We start from the raw sequence: 18,218 nt of genomic DNA on the forward strand, positions 1-18,218 counted from the left end.
AGGGCTGTGGTTGCCCTCCAGGAATACCTGGAGGACACACTGGACATGCCCCATGGGGACAAATCCAGCCCAGAGCTGTGCTGGGCTGCACTGGGCTCGTGTGCCATCCATCCCACCCAGTGCTGGGACCACCCTGGGGATGGGGTCTGGGGCTGTGGGGACCCCCGCCTTGCTTGGCAGCTGGACGTGGAGCCTGTTCCTGCCAAACCCTCACGGGGGAAGCTCCGGTCCTGGCTGCGAAGCCTTTGGGAAGGGTCCCTCCATCCCTCCAAGCCTTTGGGGAGGGGGATGCGTGTTCACCCCCTCTCCTGCCTGGAGGGCGGCTGTGCGGGGTCTGGAGGTGATGTCCGTCCGTCCTTCCCCTCCTCACGGTTTTGGGGCCTCTCCTGGGGAAATCAGCTGCCAGATCCGGCCCCTCTAATTGCATTGAGTCACTCTCCGGGTGTCCGTGACTCACAGCAGTGACCCAGATACGGCGGAGCTGCGTAATCGCGGGGTCGGGAGGATTTGTGGTATCGGAAGGAGTTTGCTGGGGAAGAAGTTTTGGCTGCAGCCTGGAGCTGGTTAAACATCTCCAGCTGGGGACGGGGCTGTGCCCTGCGTGGGGACACGCTCAGCAGGGGGACAGGCTCGCTGCAGCCCATGGCGGTGGCCGGCTGTGCTGCCCATGGCCGGGCGCTCCTGGGGATGTGCTCATGGCCTGGGGGGTGCTCCTGTGCCCCCCGGAGGATCCATGCACAGCCCCTTTGCTGCAGGTCCCCGTGGATCCATGTGTTTGGGGTTTGGTGCCCCGTGCTGGGGTCTGTGTCTCTGGGGCCAGGCGTGGGGGTCTGTAGGGACCGCGCGGTGCTTCAGAGCACAAAGCCCTGCTTGTCAGCCCCCCCCCAGGCTCGCGGGCTGGGAACACACAACGGTGCCGTGTGTGTGCGCGTCTGTTCGGGGTTTGCCGCGAGGGGAAATGTTGTTTTTTCCAGGCGGCGCGGGCAGCGGGGCTGGGTGTGCGAGGGCAGGCAGGGACGGGCAGGCACACAGCCCCGCTCTGTTCCCGGCCACGGCTCAACGAGACGCTGTTCCCCGGCCAGGGCTGACGCCTCTCCCTTGGCTCCGGGACCATCTCAAGCCTTACCTGGCCCACGTTGGCACCGGGGCTGCGCTTGGGCTGGGCATCATGGGCTGTGGTCCTTGGGTAGACGCCTGGAAGCTGAGAGGGGATGATGCTGGCACAGCCCTGGCTGTGCCGCAGTGGGAAGAGGGTGGTCATTCTCCAGGTCTGGGACCCTCCGATGGCCGGGGATGTGTGCTGGGGGTTGCACCGTGTTTGGGATTGCCGGGATGAGACCACAAAGGAAGGTGGCATCATCTCCAGCATCACTGTTGGGAGAAAGGGAGGTCCTGAGCAGGCACCGTGGTGCTGCCGGGCTCCGTGTCCCTTTTGCAGGCACCCCTTGTCCCGGGGGAGCTGAACTGATCCCTCCCCATGTTCCCCATCTCTCCCTGCGTTCCCCATCCCTGGGGGGGGTTTGGCTGGGCATGGCGATGCTGCCGGCTCAGCCCGTGGCCCGCTGAGCCCTCCGAGAGCCCTTCCGCGGAAGAGGAGCTTGTTATGGAGCCATTCTGCTTTTAATTAACAAATTAAAATCCTAGTTAACAATCCAGCCCCAGGGCTGTTGGAGGCTGGGAGAAGCTGGAGCGTTTGTTATGGAAACAGCAGTTAATTAACAAATAAATAAATAAGTATGGGCCTGGAGACAGATGCGGGAGGAGGAAGGGGAGATGGCAGCGCGGTCGGGCTGTCCCGCCGGCCTGGCGAGAGGCAGCACGGGAGGAGAGTGTCCGTCCGTCCATCTGTCCGTCCTGGGGGATGCCATGGCCCCGGTGGGCAGTGCCAGTCCCGCTGGGTGCGAGGGGCTGGATCCTGCCCTGTGCTGGCTGTGCTATGGCAGATCTGGCCATGTACTGTGCCAGGGCCACCTTGGCCGGCTCCCCGTCTCTGCCTGGGCTTTGCCGAGCGCTGCTGGCCGTGGAAATCGCACCCGCTGCTTCTCCTCCCACCCCGAGGCCGGGAAGTGCTGCGGCAGAGCTCCGGCGGAGATGGATAAAGTGTGACACCGGCAAAACTGCTGTGTGTTTCGCGGGTGACACAGGTGCCGGGACCCGCGCGAGGAGGCGGGGGACGTTGCACACTGGGCTGCTCCGAGCATCCCTGGAGCAGGCATTGCTGTGGTCCCCATCAGTGTCCCCATCCGCGTCCCCTTTGTCCCAGGCTGGGTCTGGGCAGGGGGATTTGGGCTCCCCTGGGCTGGGTGCAGGCGGGGAGGGGGGTGCTGAGGCTGTGGCCCCCCTAGCCGTGCCCTGCAGTGGTCAGCTGGCATTAGCCGCAGGGCTGTCACCGAGAGCTGCAGTGTCACCCTGCCCATCTCAGTGCCGGTGCCGAGGGCAGGGGTGGCTGCGGGGACCGACGCGGGGACGTGACCTGCTGCCAGCCCACACCGGGGCCCTGCGGGATTTTTGCACGGGGAGCGGAGGCGGCAGAGCCCACCTCCCTCCCGCAGCCTCACCTTTCCAAAGGCTTAAGGGAAGAAAATCAGTTTAAAAGCCGGCTCTGCAAATCCCGGCAGTGTCACACGGGCGGGAGCCGTGCTCCGCTGAGCAGCTCCTCCAGGTCTGCGTCTCTCTCAGCCTCCCACCTAATCCAGTTAACACACCTCTGCAATCGGCTTACGGCATGTAAGAAACCCCAAATCTCCTCCGAGGGAAGCGCAGGGGAGCGGGGCAGCGACGCCGGAGCCGTGAGCTCTGCCGGGTCCAGCCGGGCTCCTTGCTGGGGCGGCAGCACCGGGTCCGGGTCCCCCCGCTTTGCCAGACCCCTCCTGCCATGTGGGTGCCGTGCACACACAATGACAGGGTTGGCCCCATCTCCCAAGGGCTCCCCCCCCCCCACCAAAAAGACCGTTTTCCTCCGCGAGGGAATTGCTAAAGCGATTGCACGAACACGGGGAGGGGGGGCTGGAGATGGAAAGGTGCCCGGCTCCACCCGCGTCTCTCCGGGTGGGCAGGAGCCGTGTCCCCAAGCCCAAGGGGCAGCGTGCCCTTGGCTGGCAGCCCCCGCGCTGCCCCTGCCCCTTCGCCGTGCCGGGAGCAGTCTGTCTGCCGGGCTCAGCGCAAGGCACCGGAGCAAAGACGAATGTGTTCCGGCAGCAAGGTCGTTGCAGAGTGCGAGGGCACCGGGTGCCCCTGCAGCCTGGGAGCCTCTCGGCTGCACCATCCTGCTCCGGCGCTTCCCCCGAGGGCTGCACCGGTGCCTGGCCGTGGGCAGCACAGCTCCGGGGCTGGCTGCGGGAGGGATGCGGTGGCGGCGGCGAGACGCTCCCGCGTCCTCTGAAGGGAGGCGGCGCAGCCCTGCTCCAACCTGCCGGCGCGCGGGGCCGCGGCTCCTCTGACGTGCAACAAAGATGGTTTTATTCCTGCGATCTCGGCGTGACTGGGGCCGAGCGAGGGAGGCTCTCCAGGCTGTTCCGCCTCGCGTAGAAACCCTCTTAGCTCCGCTCTGCAATTGCTTTATGAGAAACAGCTCCTTTTTGGCACAGCTCCCGGCTGCAAACCCCATCATCTCCCCAGGGCTCGGCTTGGGCTGTGGTGCTGCGGGAGGGACGGAGCCGAAGCCCCCCATGGCAGTCTCCGACCAGCGGGGAGGCAGGGCCCCCTCTGGAAGCAGGAAAATCACTTCCAGCACAGGGTTTTCCAAGCGGCAAAGGAGAGGGCTGGAATTTGCAACCCAGCGTGGAGAAGCAGCAGCTGTAGGGCACCATTTTCGGGTCCTGCTCTGTCCTAGCTCCCGTTTGCCACCTGGGAACCTCACGGGACTGGGGACCTGCTGTGGCTCGGACGGGGCTGGAGGGGAGGGCTGGGATCGGGGTCTACGGCAGCCCCGGCTCCTGGGGACGGGTCGGAGCTGTGGCCGGGATGGATGGTGCCATGCGTGGGGCTGGGGCTGCCCTGGGGTGGCATTGCCCAAGACGTGTGGGTCCTCGTCGTCATCCTGGGGTTGCGCTTGCCCTTGGCAAAGAGCAGCACTCGGGGTGCGGTGGGAAAGCGCGGTGTGGATGGGGAGAGGGGAAACCTGGTGGGACAGGGATGGGGGAGACTGTGCTGCAGAGACCAGAGGGACGGTGCGTGTCACGGCAACTGAAACACCGTGAGCTTGCAGGTCCAAGAGCATCGCTCTTGACTAACCCCCCCGGAGAAGCGGTGCCGTGGCCGTGCCGCCTTCCCATGCCCCCAGCCCTGGGATTTCCCCGGTTGCTCTCTCATCCTGATGCCGCGGGCGAGTGCCGACCCCCCTGGCTCAGGCTGTGCCCTCTCAATAATGCAGGAAGGCGAGTGCCGTCCGCGGAGGCCGCGGATAAACGCGGTAAATGGCTGAGAAATGGAGCATGTCTTTTGGGAGCCACCTCCGCCGTTAGCGTGCCGGGCCCCTCTCGGCCGCGGCGGTGCTGCTGGGTCGGCGCAGGTATGGGGGGCAGGCTGCGAGGAGGAGACGGAGCCGAGCTGCCGAGTCCATCGGAGCATTGGAAAATTGCATTTCACGGCCGGGCGGATTGGGATACCAACCCCAGCACCGTGCGCCGGGCGCTCGGAGAGGAGATAAGATTTGATTAAGAAGGCCGCTATTAATTTATGGCAAGTACACTCACGATAGTGGAGAGGTTGCTTTTAATTAATAGCCAGAAGGAGAGTTTTAAAGCTCTTGGTCTCAGTGGGGGGGGAAGGGGAGGGAGGGGAAAAGCGGGGAAGGAAGGGAAGAAAGTAAGTTGTGAGGATTAATGGACACATCTGCAATTATAAGTGTTTTTCTTAATGAAAAGGAAAAAAAAAAAAAAACCCACATTAAAAGACACACCGCGGTTAGGGGTGTGCGGAGTGGCCTGGCTGGTCCGTAGGGCTGGGGTGGGCAGGATTGTGCTGGGTGCCTTTGGCGCCACTCCGTGTGCCAGCGGGGACTGGGGCTGCCCCGTGGCACCCCATGGCCACCAGCCCAGCCTGGGGGGAGCAAGCGACGTCTGGGGCATCCCCCGTGGCTGACGCTGTGCTCCCGGGCCAGCTCTTTCCACTGGGATCAGGATGGAGGGTGGGTGCTGGGGTGGATGTTGGCTCTGGGGAGGATGGAGCCGTCCTGCCCCACTGCTGGCCCCGAGCAGACCCAGGGAGGCTGCAGCGTGCGGCGGGGGCTGGAGACCCCCTGGCTGCCCCCTTCCCCATGGCACCAGGAGAGATGGGGACACCCTGGTGCCAACTGGTCCTGGTGCAAGCGGGGGGTCCCTCAGCCCCCAGCCGTGTCCCTGCTCTGTGACTTGTAGCTGTGCTGCTTCGGGGGGTGCAGAGGGATCCCCCCCCTTCAGCGTGGGGCTGGGGGTCTCAGCAGAGCGGGGCTGGTGCCATGTGATGGGTCTTCCCTCATCCCCTCCAGTGTGGTATTGCTGCCTTTCATTCCCAGTTTGAGCGAGCTGAGCCGGGTGCCGTGCCATGCCATGCCTCCCTGCCACCACACGCGTCTCCTCCCGCGGGGCCCCGCCGCCGCCACGCTTCACCCGGGGCATTGGCGTGAGCCTGGCCGATTCGAGAGGAGCGAAGGCGCGTTGGCACAGAGCCTCGACAGGCTGCCGCGGGGCACCAAAACCCTTCACCGGCGGGTTTTGCTGACAAACCTGCATTTGCCGGGTGGTGAGATGAAAGCTGGGCTCTGCCAGGAGCCCCGTGCTGGTGGGCTGTCACAGCGCAGCCACACTCAGGGCTCTGATGTCCCCATGGGTGGCGTGGTTACCGCCATCCTCCCTCTTGCTGGTGCTTCTCCATTGCCGTGCGGCTGGGTTTGGTGCTTTCCCTGCCACCCCTTCCAGAAATTTGAAGGTGGCATCAAGTCACTGCGGGAGAGATGATGATTTGAAGGGGACACGTTCTGCCAGAGCGCGGTGTCGGCACTGGGGCACGGCTCCAGCGCTGGCCCTGTGGTGCCAGATGAGGCTGGCAGGGCCAGGGGCTGCCGTCTGCCGGCGGAGCAGATGGGTGATGGCAAGCGGGGATCACACGTGCAGCGAGTTTGGGGGGGTCTGTGCTTGGGGCGCAGCGGCACAAGTTGTTTTGTGCCTGCTCAGGTGCCGGGAGGGGGCGAGTGGGACTCTTGAGGATGCCCGTGCCATCGCAATGCCGTGCTTGGCTTTGTCCTTGGCGCCCACCGCACGCCTTGGTTCCCTCCCGCCCCGGATGCCTGGGTCCCCCCGGCCACCTGGGTCCCTGCTCAGTGTCACGTCATGCTCCGCAGCTCCCCAGGTGCCGGGAGCGTTCGTCATTTCAATTCTGTGTTTGCTTTCTATTAAGGGGATGAAGCCTTGTCTCAGGAATACTAATGGCTCCGGCGGCGGCGGAGAGGCTGCTAATCCCCAGCACCTGCCGGCCGCCCCGTGTGGCCCCTCTCACCGCCCCCGAGGGGACCGTGGTGGGGACACTGGGAATACCGGGAGCCGTGATGGGGCATTGCCGTATCTCTCGTCCCCGCGGTGGGGGCCATGCCCTCGGTGCCCGCGGGGACGCGTGCCATTTAATCAGCCTGATGACTTTACCAACAGCCGCTGAAAAATTGATGCCTCCCAACCGCACGCCGGCGTCTGACAAGCAGAAAATGTAACTTAGCCAAGGGACGGCTCCTCGGGCAGCGGCATGGCCCCGCGGCTTCGCCTTGTCCCTGGGCACGGGGCCACCCAGCCAGGATGGCTGAGGAGGGGACGCGGTTTGTCCCCAGGGACGGTGCGCCTCGGCCAGGACGGGTCCCCTGGGGCCATCTCTCGTTGCACCCCACCAGGGCTGTGACCCCAGCGGGGCGCTCAGGGATGCTGCGGTCACCCATGGGTGCTGTGTCTGGGGGCCACGGGGTGCCCTGGTGATGTTTAACCCCTTCCCTGCCATGCAGGACCCCCCCCTCCTGCCTCCCCCCCATCCCCAGATGCGGAGCGGCTGCTGCGGCGCCGGGGAACTGCGCCGCGAATATGTTACACAAATGAATAATAAAAACAAAGGAAAATTACCCTCTTTATTGAAACTCATTTTATGAATAAAACAATTATTCTGGTAATTGAAAAAATGTGTCGTTAAATTAAATGCAGTGGTTCCTATTAAAATTTTAGTGGATTTCTTCTTCTCTGTTTCTTTTTCCCCCTTTTTGCTTCCCTCCCTCCCTCCCTGCCTCCGCTGGCGGCTAGAGGCTGGTAATTATAGCAGAGAGTTTCGCTTTCTCTTTATTGTTTTTTAATCTCTTCGTGCTGTGGAGTGCCAGCGATAGTCTGATGCAGAAGAGATTTAGCTCCATCTCCCTGTGCTGGGGGGGGGGGCACGGGGGGCCGGAGCGGGAGCGCAGGGCGGCTGGGTGGCAGTGCTAGCGTCCCCGCCAGCGTCCCCGGCGCGCTGCCATCCTGCTTTCTGGGCAGTGCTGCCCTGGGAGGGACGGGGGAGCCCTGCAAAGCCTGGGGGACGGAGGACACAGCTCTGTCCCCCATCCCGTGGTCCAGGGGGGATGCAGACAGCGGAGCAATCCCTTCCCAGGGCTGCCCTGGTGCACCGGGGGACACCCTGGTGCATCCCGAAGGGCTGGTGGGGAAGGGAGGGAGGCGACCGTGTCATTTCGTCCCAGCCGGGTGTCGGTGCGGGGTGGCCGAGGCGATGGGCATGGCGATGGGTGCTGGTACCCGGTGTTGGTCGGGCTCCACTGGGTGCTTGGAGCCCCCAGGGGCAGGTGGGACGGATTCGGGGCATCCCACCGGCTCGGGGGAGTCCACCCGGCGCATCCCGCTGCTTCTCACCCTGATTCATGTCAATTAGCAGGAACGGGCGCTGGGCTGATCGCCTTCTGGTTAGCGAGCTGGGGAGGGGAGAGGCTGGATGTCACCCGCTGTCCCTGAGGGGCAGTGGGGTGGTGACCCTGTGCTGAACGAGCGCTGAACCCAGGTGTGGTGGGGGGCCGTGGTCCCCCGCTGCTGTCACCATGCCGGTGCTCGCGCGAAGCATCCACAGCAAAGATGGGAGAAGGACCCGGGTGTCCCACAAGCTGCTGGTCCTTTGCCGGGGTGGGCAGCAGTGGGGCACGGCCATGGGGGGGACCCTGTGCCCCCATTCCCATCTTGTCTCCGCTTGCTGGGGTTCCCCGAGCATGGGGGGGGTCGCACCCTCCTTCCCCCCCGCCCCCCAGCAGCTGCCCGGCAGAGCCCTGCCCTTGGCAGACATTCCCGGATTCCTCCAGACTTAAAACTCCCCGTCCCTTCCCATCAAGAGGGATTTGAAGCTGGGGAGAGAGGGGGGGGGCTTAGCTCCCAACTTGCCCATTACGCCCGGGAATTAGGATCCATTACTGCTCTTTTGGTGAGGCCGGGGCCCCCTGCCCTACATCTGTACCCCCCCGCCCCAGCGCTAATGCACCGGGCTCAGACCCAGCTCCCGGCGGCCCTTATGTAAATAAAGTGCAGGGGCAAAGATTTTGATCCCATTAGGCAGGATTAGTGCCTTGCGAGGCCCTGGCATTAAAATGTCATCGGCAGTGGAGGGAGAGAGCCAGTGTCATCCCCGTCTCCATCCCCTTTCCCTGTTGCCAGCACTTGGCATCCCGTTTATCCCATCCATCGCCGCCGGCGGCTCAGCAGGAGGCAGCGTCCCCTGTACCGCTCAGTCCCCGCGGGCAGGATGGGGACGGCGTGGTTTGGTGGCACCTTTCTGCATGGAGGGGACCGCGCTGGGCTGGCATAGCTGGCATGGCACGGCACCCGGGGAGCTCAGCGTCCTCCCGCGCCGCCGGCAGATGTGCAGATGTTGCCGGGGACGCCTCTCGCTGCCGCCTGTGTTTGGAAAGTGATGAATTTCTGCACCAACTAATTAGTCTCTAATTAGCAAGTGGAGTGTAAACAGTCACAACAGATGGGGGAGAGGTGGAATTAGCAGTAATGACCCTTCGTTTTTGGGGGGACGTGGCTGTCGGGCACTGGGAACCCTCCTGCCGGGTCTGGGATGGGGGGAATCGCAGCCCCCGTCCGTGCTGGCTCTGCGGGGAGGGCCGGGAGGTGGGGGACACCCCTGTGCACCCCGGTTTGGTGGTGCCGTGGCCTGTCCTGCTGCCAGGACGGTGGGAGAGGTGAAGTCCCCCCAGCTTTGGCTTCCCCAGGGGAGCGGAGGCGCTGGGGGGGGCACTGGGGAGCTGCTTGGTCCGAGGCGGCTGCCGTGACCTTCGTGGGCGGATAACGATCGCACGATCAATAGTGGAATTAGGAGCCGCCTCTCCTCCTCTGCGCCGTTTTTCACCCCTTAATGCAGAACAGATGGCTCGGGCGCTTCAAAGCGAGATGAGCCTTAGCTGCTTAAAATCAAATTAGGATGTATGCAAACGGCGTGCGGGCCCAAGGGGAAGGTGCGCCAGGAGCACCCTGCCTCCCAAACGCCCCCCAAACGCCCCCCAGACACCTCCCTCTGCCGGCGCTGGGTGCTGGGCTCAGCCGGGGCATGCACTGAATATGCCAGGTCTCAGCCCCGATGCTCTGGGCCAGGTCCCGGCAGCACAGCCCCGCGGTCCAGCTCTCCGGTGCGGCCCGTGCATGTGTGACCATCACCAGTGCCTGGGGACCCGGCTGTTCTGCCACGGGTCCTTGCTACAGCGATGCTTTGGCTGCATCTAGCCCAGCCCGGTCTGGTCCATGGCTCATTTACTGGTTTCATGGAGGAGGTGTTTCACCCCAGAGCCGGTGCCTGGCTGTGCCACGGCCCCAGCCGGGGGCTGCCGTAATCCCACAGGTCTCCATCCTGACGTGGGCGAAGCCTGGCGTCGCAGGTCAATCTCCAGCCACACCGTGGTGGGGACACGTGTGCGCACCCCCACGCACACGCGTGCAAAGGTGCCACATGCCGTGATCCTGCCCCTGGATGTCCCCGCGAGCCCAGCTTGGTTGTCCCCAGTGGTGCTGGGTGTCCCTCACTCCTCCAGCATCCCAAAAGCCACAGCTCAGCCGACGCAGGGCTGCCACGAGCTCTCCGGATCGGGGAACCATGCAGCCACGGGCCGGGCTCGCAGCTAGCTGCCCTCAGTGCCAAACCCCCCAGCCAGGGCACCCCTCTGCCCCGTGGCATCTGGGGCTTGCTGGGAAGCTGGGCTGCTGCGGGGTCAGGCGCCGCTGCCCCACACCTGCTTTTAGGGGTGCCCCGATGTCCGGATCCAGCCTGGTCCTGGGGCCAGGGCACCGGGATAAGGGCTGCCCGCGCCAGCCAGCGCTGCTGAAGGTCAGAGAGGAGGATTAAATTAAGGAGCCGCCAGCTGCTCCTTCCCTGCCTAATGACTCGCCTGGCATTTGGCACCACCGTGCCCACCCTGGGGACAAGCAGGACGGGGCAGCCGGGTGTAAATCAGATGGGCATTTCCACGTGGGGGCAGCGAGCCGGCACCTCGGGATGCGCGGGAGCCGGGCACTGCTGGCGGGGAGAGGAGAGGGACCCCCCAGTGTGGGTCTGGCAGCGTCTGGGTGCTTCTGAGCCCCTGCAAACTCGTGACACCCCGCGGGGCGGTGGGCGGCAGAGCAGGCTGAGCCCACGGGCACAGGCAGCGCTTTCGTGCCGGCTCACGGCGCGCGGAGCCGTGGCAGGAATTCTTCTCGCGCGCGCAAGAAAGCGGAGCCCTACCCCAAAGAAAAGACCCAAAGCCGTGATTGAAAGCGCACTTGAAAGCTGCTGGGGAATATGAATGTGTCTTTGAAGTAAAAGGGCTTCCATTTGTTAAGCAGAAAATGGAGCTGTGTGTTTCGATTTATAGTTTTACTTAGCAAATAAAACAGGAGAGGAGTAAGTGTTTATGTCTCGCTCCGCTCCCAGCCCCTCCGCCCCCTTCACCCCCCGAGTTAAAAGCTCGGTGCTTCTGAAACGCTACAAAGGCAGCCGGGAAAAAAGCAAAGCAAGCAGCTTAGATAAACCCTAGATGGGCTAAGCTCTTGTCGATAGGCTTGTGAAATGGCTCGGGGCTGGGGGGGGGGGGGACGGACAATGGCCAGGGGAAGGGTCCGGGGGCCCTGGCTGGGACAGGGGGCTGGGGAGGTGGCCGCCAGCATCCCCCTGCCCACGTGCCGCTGGGCTATGGTTGAGCGCGGGATGAAGCGGTCCTGCTGCCGTGGGGCTGGCAGGCTATGGGGCTGGCAGGCTGTGGGGCCGGGCATGTCTCTCACCCCCTTTCCCTCCTCTCTCCGCAGACGATGTCTCCCCGTATTTTAAGACGGAACCGGTGCGGAGCCAGGTCCACCTGGAGGGGAACCGCCTGGTGCTGACGTGCATGGCGGAGGGCAGCTGGCCCCTCGAGTTCAAGTGGCTGCACAACAGCCGGGAGCTGACCAAGTTCTCCCTGGAGTACCGGTGAGTCCCCATGGAGCATCCGGGGCGAATCCCAGCCGGCACAGCGGGCAGCACAGCGGGCATGGCCGGTCGCCACGCGAGAGGATGCTCTCCCGGCGCGGTGGCAGGGGTTTAGCGTGCCGGGAGCTGCCGCCTCTGTTTGGAGAGCAAACGGTGGATTTAAGCGGGTCAACGCTGGCAAGGAGGTGTTTGCACAAGCGGGATTAACACCGGGACACAGATCATGGCCGGCTCGTGACTCCCTGAGAACGGCCCGACCCGGGGAAGGGGCAAGAAAGAGCGGCACAAGAGATGCCCCAGGTTCGGGCATCCAGCCCTGTGCGCCGGCTAACGCTGCCGCAGCGCGGCTGGTCCCACGTCACTGCCCGCTTGGAGCTCGCCTCTAAATCAAGCCGGGCACCTCTCGCCGTCTTTTCTGTGTGCGTGTGTCATCCTCTCTGTTTTAATCAATAATTCAGCCCGAGACAAGCCGTTCCCCGTTTAAAGGCATTGAATCCAAAGGCTTCGTGTTGCTGTAGCAACGTGGGGTTGCTCTGGGATGCCAGGAACGCAGACAGTGTGGCTGGGTGACGTCCCCTCCCCGCCACCGTGTGCCGTGCTGGGTGCTGTGTCCCCTCCCCAGCACCGTGTGCCGTGCTGGTTGCCGTGTCCCGTTCCCAGCACCGTGTGCCGTGCTGGGTCCCCTCCCTGGCACCGTGTGCCATGCTGGATGCTTGGTCCCCTCCTCAGCAGGGTGGCACGCTGGGTGCTGGAGCATTGGCCATCCTTGGGGACAAATGGGGGCTGTCCCCCACCAAACCATGGTGGCTGCAGCTCTGCGATGGCCCCAGTGCCCCAGGCTCAGTGCTGGGTGTTTGCACCGGTGCTGGGTGCCCCGTGGGACGGGTCCCTTGTCCCTACCCCCGGCGCGGAAGACCTGTTGAGCCCCACCGCTCCCGCAGCTCCCGCCTGTCAGGAGTTGCATTGGCTGCGGTGGGAATAATGCGACGTGTCAGCCCTCAAGTGGGATTGTGGGGGTGGCGGTGACAGCAGGATGGGGGGACACAGAGCCCGTGCAGGGGCTCCGCACAGCGCTGGGCAGGAGAAGGACATCAGGACCCCAGCCCTGGGCTCTGCCGCATCCTCGGAGTGGGTCGGGGTGCCTGGGGGCACCTCCAAACAGGGACTCCTGGGTCTGCCCCAGGGCTCGCTCCGTGCCTCAGTTTACCCTTCTGTAGGGAAGGGGCCAGCGCTGATGTCCCTGCGCTGCTCGGGGATGCCCGGCAGCTCTGGAGACCAACAGCCCCACGCCAAGGTGACTCCCCAGGCCCCGGCCCCCACCTCCGGCTCCAGCATCCAGCCAGAAAGGATTAAGGAAGGAAGCGAGAAAATAAACAAACACACGGGGAAAACCCAAACAAACCCAGCCGCAGCTAATGAAGCAAACAGCCTCTATGCAAATCGCTGCCTGGCTTTAACCCGTCCTCTCCGCCGCGAGGACACAACCTGGCAGCATCAGCTTCCCTCTGCCCATCCCCGCGTCCCCGCAGGGATTTGATGTGTGGAGACGAGAGTTTGGACATCTTCTTGCCTGAAAATGAAGGCTGCCGGTGAGGAAGGCGAAGTACCAAAATTAGTTATGATGGGCAGAAATTGAATTTTAATAGAGATGTCGGTGGCACGGAGCCAGGCTGCTCAGGCAGTGGGAAGGTAGTAATTAAAAGTTAACGAGTTTAGAAACAGAGTAGTCCTTGGAGAGAGGAGGGCTGGTGCTGATGGCCCGGGAGGCTCAGGGATGCTCCTCTCCATGTGGGGGCCAGGAATGGCTGTGGGCGCATCGGCAGCGTGGGTCAGGGATGCGGGGTGCAGCCAGTCCCCCCCAAGATTGGGGCTGGCGTGTACCCCCTGGCGTGCCCCCACTCCGGGGGCAGGAGGGACCTTCCTCAGGGCCTGGCCGTGCCTGTGACGGGATGCACCGTGCTTTGCAGCAGGGCTGTGTGCTGTGGGGAGCCGTGGCCGGGGAGCCAGCGGACGTGGTGGCATCACCTCACGGTTCCCAGCCAGGACGGTGTGTCACCGAGTGTTTTGACCTCAGCATCCTCACCTCTCCTCCCCAAATCCTCTCCTGCAGCAGGGCATCCCGCTGGCACCGCTGGCTGCTATTGCCGTTGTTGTTTTTTATCCATTTTCCTGGGGGCTGGGGGCTGGGACTCGCGACCCCTCAGCCCCGCGCTCCCCACAAACCACCCTGGTTTGTCCTCGGCTGATGGTCGGACAAGCTCATGCTGTGTTTTGAGGGAAGGAGCCGCTCTCCCAGTTTGGCAGCGTGTTTCCATGGCGACCGCCCTTTCCTTCCCGCAGCATTCAGCCGCCAGCTTGCTACCGGAGCGACTTGTTGGCGTGCGGCGAAGGGCAGGTGGGGAATGGGCTTGGCAGCTCCCCTGGCCACGGGCTGGCGAGGGTCAAGGCGGTCCCGCTGCGTGCAGGTGGAGCCAACCCCTCGGGAGCATCCCTGGGAACTGGGGGGTGGGATCGGGGACCAGCTTGGCTCCATGTGCATGCAGAGTCATCCTCCTTCAGGAGCATCCCTGGGGATCCAGTGTGATCAGGGACTACGGAGGGATTTGGGGACAAGCCTGGCTCTGTGTGTGCGCGGAGCCATTCCCCCTCGGGAGCATCCCTGGGGACCACCGGAGATCAGGGACCAGCCTGGCTCTGTCTGTGTGCACGGAGCCATCCCCCCTCGGGAGCATCCCTGGGGACTGTGGGGAATTGGGGACCAGCCTGGCTCTGTGCACGTGTGGAGATGTCCTCCCTCAGGAGCATCCCTGGGGACCATGAGGAATGAGGGACCAGCCTGGCTGTCTGTGTGCGTGGAACCATCTCCCCTCGGGAGCATCCCTGCGTTCCGTGGGGGATCGGGGACCAGCCTGCCTTCACCCCACTTGCTGCCTCCGTTGCCCGCCGCTGCGTGGGCTGCGTGGAGACGGCTCTCCCGCGGGACCCCTGCTGCCTCCCGCGCCTGGGGACCCCACGGCAAAGCCCTGTCCCCTCCGATGCCCGTTGTGACCTTCGTTAAGGTGACGGCAGGGCGGGCGGTGGAGGCTTGCGGGCGCGCTGCGCTCCCGTGCCCCGGCACGCTGGCACCGCGCTCTCCGGGGCCAACTCTTGTTTTTCCGTGCATAATCTCGCCGGTGCCGGGCTCTCCTGCGAGCTCTCCGGAGCCCGACTTCTCCTCGTACGAGGAATCATAACATGCAAATCAGGCAGCTTGATGTCTTTAATGAAATCCTCGGAAGGAAAGCGCTTCTCTGGTGGATTGAGGATATTTATTTCTCATACAAGAAATTTAACATGCAGATTAGTTGGGTCTGGTAATTTATCACATGAGATTGTCCTATTAAGGGTTGCATCGAGTCCTGCTGCCTTCGGAAATTACCTTACACATAGATTACCTCTGGACAGACTCCCATCCGTAGAGATGCATCTTCCATCCACTAAATCAGCTCTCTTTCTTCTCCCCACGTCCCTCCGCAGCTGGTGCGGGAGCCCAGCAGCTACTAAAGGATCCTCCGCCTCTTCCCAAGAGCCCAGATCCCCTTTGCCGGGAGCTTGGAAAAGTGTAATTACATTTCCGACGCTTGCTGGCTTTGCTCCCCCCAGCAAAACAGGGTTGAGCCTCCGGCGCTGCCCTGGGTTTCTCGGGCGCAGCGCGGCCCCTCGCCAAGACCCCCCGGCCCCTCGCCAAGACCCCCGAGCCGCCGGGGTTGGTTTTCCAGCATGTGGTGCCTTCTACTCATCCGCTTCCGTGCGTGGGGAGGTGGGCAGGAGCCGCCCTTCGTGGGCTCACCGAGGAGGGGCAGATCCGGGGCTCTTTTGACCCCCCCCCCGCCCCGTCGCTGGGTTGGGATGCTCTGGGGTGCGTGTCCCCCGGGGATGCAGGAAACACGGCATGCTGCACACACGGGACCCCGCCAAGCCTTTATGGCCTTTTGAGGAGACTCAGATGTTTGACGCCTGTACTTTGTTCCCAAATTATGTAAAACACGGGGCCAGGACCCTCTCAAAAACACAGACCGGGGCGGGGGGGGGGGGCAAACGGGGCGGCTCGCCCCCAGCTCCCTGCTGGGACCCTGACCAGTGTCGCTGCTCGCTGGGAACACATCCCTGCTCCGGCTGGGCCGGCTCTTCGCCAGCCCAGGTGTGAGGCACAGCCCTGTCCCCTGCGGAGCTAATTGCCATTCAATAATATAATTAACGGGAGCTGATGAGCATCAGAGAGGCCTGCAGCCAGGCTGAGAGGCAGCCTGGCAGTGAGCTCCCGGTGCCTGTGGCTCCAGCCTGGCCGGCTTCACGTTCGGCATTGCCCATATGGCAGAGCCTCCGGGAATGCCCGTGGGACAGTGCTGGGATGGTAATGGGGAACACGGGGTGGGCTTTGCCAGTGATGCTTGTGCATCTCCTGCCTTTCTCTGTGCCTTGTTTGGCTTTGAGGGGGACACGGGGGTGTTGGCGTGAGCGAGCAGCAGCGATTGCCGGCCGCAGGGCAGTGTGCCCGGGAGCCGTGCGGGCACCGGGGCGGCCCGGGAGGAAGGCGATAGAGGGGAGCTCCTTGCTGGGACCTTAGGTGGGCTCAGGCAGCCCAGGAGGGAGACCGGCAATGGGCTCTTGGTCCCGAAGATGCCACCTGAGCTGGGCGGTGGCGGTGGCCGAGCTCCCGGCAAGGGACACGCCAGAGCCCTCTGGATGCCACAACATGGATCGAGGCTTGTGCGCTTTTCCCCCTCCCTGCTCCGCAGGAAGGTGGCAGATTAATACGTGGGCATTAGTTATTAAATGGCTCATTGTTCTGGCAGGGCCAATTGAGGCGGCGATTTACAGGGCTGCCGGCGCCCGCGACATTCCCCTGACCACAGGGAAACGCTTCTGGCAAGCGGAGAGGCGACGGCTCCGGCCATGTGTGTCAAAACAGAACCCTTTCCAATCAGGAGCTAATTGGGATCCAATAATACAGTTAACAGGGGCTGATGAAATCCCGGGGGGGTTATTTAAGAAGATATTGAGCGGCAGCCCAGCGTGGCGGCTGGGGGCGGGCGGAGGTGCTGGGACGCGTGGCTCAGATGCTGGGAGTCGTTAAACCTTTGCTAAGTGTGTTTTAATGCTCACTTGACATTTCATTATCGCACAGTAACTATTCAAATACATGTCCCCTCTAGAATTAATTAGTCGTTACACAGGATATTAATCAAAGGGGACCGTGCCAATGTGCTTATATCCAAAATCCGATCCAGCTGTTGCTGTTACTGGGCGGCATTGGAAGAGCCGCACAGATTTCTGCGCTCTTCTGGCTTTCAACTTGATGGATCAAATCCTTTGGCTGATGCTTTTCCCGGCCCCTCTCCACCCCCTCAATCTAATAATAATTCGGCAGCGTCAGCCCCACGCTTCCCAGCAACCCTACAATAACAGAGCCGGGAGCATCAGCCAAGGCTGGGGCACAGCTCTGCCGGAGCGCTGGGGCTCTGCCGGAGCGCCGGGGCTTCACGGTGCTGCCAGAGACCCTACAAAAACCGGGTGGTGCGTGGCGGTGCTGCCGGTGCCCTGGCAGGTTTTCATGGCGGGGGCGGGGTGGGGGGGGGGGTGTTGGCTGATCTGTGCCCTGCCTCGCGGCGGTGGAGCTGCTGGATGGATGGATGGATGGATGGATGGATGGATGGATGGATGGATGGGGAGGTTGTCGTTCCCAACACGCAGCACATCCATCTGTCACATCTGTCCGGTGCCAAAGCCTTCTGCTGACCGGCTGCGTCTGCAAACCCATCGGTCCCCCGGCGCGGGACTTCTGGCTCCGGAGCCCCCCTGACCCCGGGGCTGAGCGGGGTACAGCCAGTTCCCTACCGAGTCCGGAGACCGCTGCTGCTTTCTGTCAGTGCCATTTTTTTTTGAAGCGCGGGTCACGCCTCGCTTCGGAAGTGCTTTTCCCCACGGACGGTGCCCTGTCAACCCCTGGCTTTAAATACAAACCAAAGGAGCCCCTGGAACAGCAGCGTCAGCAGCAGGGGCTGCGCTGGGAGCACGGCCGGGCCTCCGTCCCGCTGCAAAACCTGCCTCCGGGCTGGTGGACGGGCAAAGCGACCCCCTTGGGGATGCGCCCGTGGGCACCGGGCGGCAGGATCGGCCCCACGTGGAGGAGGAGGAGGCTGGGATGGCACGGAGGAGCCAGGCACTCCTGGCCACGAAGGAGCTGCCGGGGCTCGTGGCGGCTCCTGTCGCTCAAACTGGGGGGGGCTGCATGGGGCGCCGGGGCTGCAACTCCACCTCCTGCCCACAGCACGGGGTGGAATCAGTTACCGTCCCTTACAGCTGGGCGTGATGGGGGAAGGAAATCAAATCAGAGCGATCTTGGATAAAAGCCTCCGTGGAAGCCAAGCGGCGGCGGACAAAGTCTCTGCTCGTATTTGGTTAATGACTGTGGGCCAGGCTGCGCCCGGTAATTGATTTCCTTTCTCCGGGCTATTTTCAGCCGCTTAGGTGTGTGCAAAACCTTGGCCCCGTAATAGCTCCTCCAGCTCCAGGGACGTGGGGTCCCGGCCCCATTAATTTGGGCTTCAGGGATGTCCCCATCGTGGGGGGGGACGAAGCTCCCCATGCCAACAGGGGCATCCCAGGTGCCCAGACCCCATCGCGTGGGGACAAGGTGCCCCAGTGGGGCCATGTGTCGGTGGGTGCTTTGGTTGTGGATGCCCCAGGGGTGGGGGCGGTTTGGGTCCCATGGGGTGTCCCAGGGGCTTTTCCTTTCCCGGGATAAGGGTTTAGAG

At 63.5% G+C, this 18,218-nt stretch overlaps 1 protein-coding gene across 2 annotated transcripts in view; it reads left to right on the forward strand.

The window, feature by feature from the left end:
- The window catches only part of SDK2 (sidekick cell adhesion molecule 2), a 56,575-nt gene that overhangs the window by 14,770 nt on the left and 23,587 nt on the right, over positions 1–18,218 (forward strand). For both annotated transcript variants that reach the window (XM_074607800.1, XM_074607799.1), the window contains exon 2: positions 11,262–11,421. In XM_074607800.1, coding sequence (XP_074463901.1) covers positions 11,262–11,421 — 160 coding nt within the window. The remainder of the gene's footprint in view (positions 1–11,261; positions 11,422–18,218) is intronic.

Source organism: Larus michahellis, chromosome 14, assembly GCF_964199755.1.
Source record: "Larus michahellis chromosome 14, bLarMic1.1, whole genome shotgun sequence".
In the NCBI taxonomy this organism is placed as follows: Eukaryota; Metazoa; Chordata; class Aves; order Charadriiformes; family Laridae; genus Larus; species Larus michahellis.